At 50.4% G+C, this 3916-nt stretch overlaps 1 protein-coding gene across 1 annotated transcript; it reads left to right on the top strand.

Annotated features, from left to right (window-relative positions):
* Positions 1 to 2358: 2358 nt before the first annotated feature.
* On the top strand, positions 2359 to 3383 carry LOC123074844 (expansin-A8). Its single transcript, XM_044497579.1, has 2 exons — positions 2359 to 2545; positions 2643 to 3383. The coding sequence occupies exons 1-2, from the start codon at positions 2422 to 2424 to the stop codon at positions 3266 to 3268; spliced, it is 750 nt and encodes a 249-aa protein (XP_044353514.1). The 5' UTR covers positions 2359 to 2421; the 3' UTR covers positions 3269 to 3383.
* The last annotated feature ends 533 nt before the right edge of the window (positions 3384 to 3916 follow it).

The raw sequence follows: 3916 nt of genomic DNA, 5'->3' as shown, positions 1-3916 counted from the left end.
GATCAGCGTTCTGTGCTCCTTGTCCATCCTCCCTAGGTTGGCGCCCCACCCCTTGAGGCTCGCTCTCAGTCGCCCCCCGACAGCATTCCAAAATTCCATCAGGCCGCGTTGGGGTCCGACCTGCTGCACGCACGCGAGCCATTTCTCCTTGAAGAGCGACTCGAAGCCTGGTACTTCAAACCAGGCCGTTTCAAAGAAAAACCGCGGGCTGCGACGCATCCTATCCTCCCCCGAGGAGTAGACTAGCGGAACGTGGTCTGATCCAATCTGTGTCTCCGCGACCAACGCACACAAAGGATAGCCCATTTCCCACTCCGGTGACATGAAGACCCTGTCAAGCACCGAACGAACCGGGGCAAGCTGCTTATTAGTCCAAGTAAAGCGTGCTCCCGTTCTGGCCACTTCCCTAAGTGCCATGGCGGCAATTGCCGCGTTGAACATGGCCACCCTCGGCCAGTTAATGATGCCATTATTCTTGTCCGCTCCGGACCTAATTAGGTTGAAATCCCCTCCCACGAGGACCGGGAGTGCCGCGGCCGTCACCGAAGTGACTTTTTGTTGGAGTTCTCCCAAGAACTCCGCCGATCTGGAATGATCGGCTGGTCCATAGACCTGAATAACTACTAACTCGCGAAGCGTAGCACGAATGCGGAAATGAGCAGCTAAGAAGAAAGAGCCCCTATCCCAGTTGATAATGTCATACACATCGCGGCTTAGACCCATCAACATGCCCCCCGAGAGTCCTACCGCGGGAGTAAAGTGCCACTCAAAACGTTCTAATGGGTCTAGCGAAAGCAGCTCATGAAAGTGGAAATCCATCTTAATCGTTTCTTGCAAACCTACGATGTCCACGTCCTCTTTGCGCATGTACTCTTTGAGGAGGGTGCGCCGACCCAAGTGGCCAAAGCCACGGATATTCCAAAACAGCGCTCGCATCTAAATGACACGGTTGCGGAGCCGTACACCCCTTGAGGTGACCGCTTTCGCCACGCGCCTCACCTTGCCCCTGCAAGGCGAGGGAGAAGGGGCAACCCCTGTTGCCTGTCCCTCCTCCTCGGGCACAGAAAGAACCGCGCCGACCCCTCCCTCGGGTCCCTCCGTCCTCTGTTCGGCACGCGCTGCAGCAGCAGCCGCGAGCGCGGCCTGCGCCAACTCCTTAGCGCGCACCAGAGTAATCAGCTCTCGATGACCACCCACACACGCGGGATCGACACCACTTGCATCTAACACCTCCATCAAATGCTCATCCGAAAAAGAATCAAGCACCGTAAAACGGGGGGTGGATTACCTGAAATTTCCATATTCTTCTGGGCCTGGAGGAGTTGTGCCCGCTGCAAGGAAGGCATGTTGCCCTTGGCGCCCTTGGAGCGCGAGCTCGTGCGCACCGGCACCGCCGCCACCGTCTTGGTACGCTTGGCCTTGGAGCTCCGCGCCATCAAGGAGGCCTCCTGCAGCAGCGGATCCACGGCCGGAGGAGCCGTCGGGGCCGCCAACGCCATTGATCGGTGGACTAAAATGTACTTGCACATGATTACCCAAGACTCTGTTAGGCTGACTTCTGACATGCATGCATGTTCTAACTGAAGGTCACGGTGGTTATGGGGCTGACTATGGATTGTCTATACGATTAGTTGATATGTGTACACCTAATACGGCGTTCACACGTAACCTCACGAGAGCATGACGATTAGCATCAGACTGTCAGATACGCTCACAAATTGTACGCAGAAAATGATTTCAGTGTAAGCAATGACGTGCTGACAGTTCAGAGTTTGAACATTCACTCTAGTGTAAGAACTCCAAAGAGATTATTCGAAACAAGTGAATAGTGTTAGAGAAATGAATTTTGCTCAACCGCCTAACAGATCGTCACGCTGGTACCGCTGAATTATGATAAACTTGGAAGGACAACGCCAATCCTCTTCACTGGTTCAGCTACCTTGTCATTCGATCACCATAACTGAATGTCTCTAAAATAAAATCGAATAACATCATATATCTGTCCTTTTCTCTCTCATAAAGATCATACCTCACGACCTAGAAGTTCCTCCATCCTCAGAGTACCAAGACATCCCATCCACTAAGTAATGTGCTATGGAAAAACGGCACATGGGTATGATTCTATTTAATCCGCGTATCAGTGTATTAAGTCTTAACCGCCAAGAGCCAACGGCCATCCTGAGCAAATCAAGGCATGTTCATCCCAATAATTGTTATGCTGACCAATCCTAATGAAAATCATCACATAGAAAATCTCCATAATCAATCAAGCTTACAATTATTAGCAACCAACACGCAAGCTCTGATGATCTGAACACTATAAATAGGGACGCCATTACCATTGCAAAGCACAGGACAAAAACCTTGAGGACTTGGCTGCCTTGCTACATTACTTGCTAGTAGGCGTACTCTGAAATTGAAATGGAGAGTGCTTCTCTGCTTCTTCTCACCACCCTGTTGGCCTTTGCATTCAAGGCCTCCGTTGCTCAATGGACGCCTGCATTTGCGACATTTTACGGCGGCAGCGACGCGTCGGACACCATGGGTAATGTTTCTTCTACGCTTGAGCTGCATGCATTATTTGGATGACGCACATCCTTGATCTTCTTACTAAGCATGACGCAACTTATAAAAAAATGCAGGTGGTGCGTGCGGGTACGGGAACTTGTACAATGCCGGGTACGGGGTTAATTCGGCTGCGTTGAGCACGGCGCTCTTCAACAACGGCGCGTCGTGCGGCATGTGCTTCACAATCACCTGCGATGCTAGCAAGACGCAGTCGTGCAAACAGGGCACGTCCATCACCATCACGGCCACCAACTTCTGCCCGCCCAACTACGCCCTGGCCAGCGACAACGGCGGATGGTGCAACCCGCCGCGGCAACACTTCGACATGTCGCAACCCGCGTGGGAGACCATCGCCGTCTACCAAGCCGGCATTGTGCCCGTCAACTACAGGAGGGTTCCCTGCCAGAGGAATGGGGGCATGAGGTTCACCGTTAACGGGAACGACTACTTTGAGCTCGTGACGGTGGCAAATGTCGGCGGTAGCGGCGTGGTGTCCCAAATGTGGATAAAGGGGTCCAAGACTGACTGGATGGTAATGAGCAGGAACTGGGGTGCCAGCTGGCAGAGCAATGCTTACCTCAACGGCCAGAGCCTTTCCTTCAAGGTACAGACCGACGACGGCCGGGTCGTCACGGCCGACAATGTTGCGCCGTACAACTGGTGGTTTGGTGGCACCTACACTTCGTGGCAGCAGTTCTAACATCTTGCGAGGTTGATGATTTCATGCGTGGGTACTCAAATAGTCGGGCCCCATGATTTCATCCGAGGCTGTATATCCTATTTTGTTTCTTTGTATCTATGTTTTGTTTGTCCAACTTTGTGTACTTAGCTTACATTAATTCTCTTGTGGCATAAGATCATAAGATTATATGTGCGTGCCCAACATCTCAAAAGTAAATTTAAATGGTTCCGAAGAATAGTGCATTCTATGAGGATTAATATGCAAAAGATATTCATTCAATTTAGAAGTACAGGTAAAAATTTATAAAGGTTTGAACATGTAGGGGTTTACTATAAAAGTTACAAATATTTAATTGGCTGAAAATTATTAAATAAAATAAGGGATATGTGGTGGCTTTTAATTGGCTGGTTCTGGTTCAAGGCAGGAACATAATGGAGTTGTTGGACTTAAAGGGATGGCATGTCCTGATTGGATGGTAACGCTTTACGATCATAAATGACGTGATGTTGTGTGATTGGTTGATACCATTTCTAGTGGTTTCTAATCCTTTGTTGTTGGTTTAGATCGTACAATACACGGGCTAGGGTTTCGGTGCTCACTGGGGTAGTCATCGAAGATTTCGAGGATGATGACGCACGGATCGGGATTGGATGGATCAATGTTGCG

Source organism: Triticum aestivum, chromosome 3D (assembly GCF_018294505.1).
Source record: "Triticum aestivum cultivar Chinese Spring chromosome 3D, IWGSC CS RefSeq v2.1, whole genome shotgun sequence".
Taxonomy (NCBI): Eukaryota; Viridiplantae; Streptophyta; class Magnoliopsida; order Poales; family Poaceae; genus Triticum; species Triticum aestivum.
This window is presented reverse-complemented; position numbering and strand designations above follow the sequence as displayed.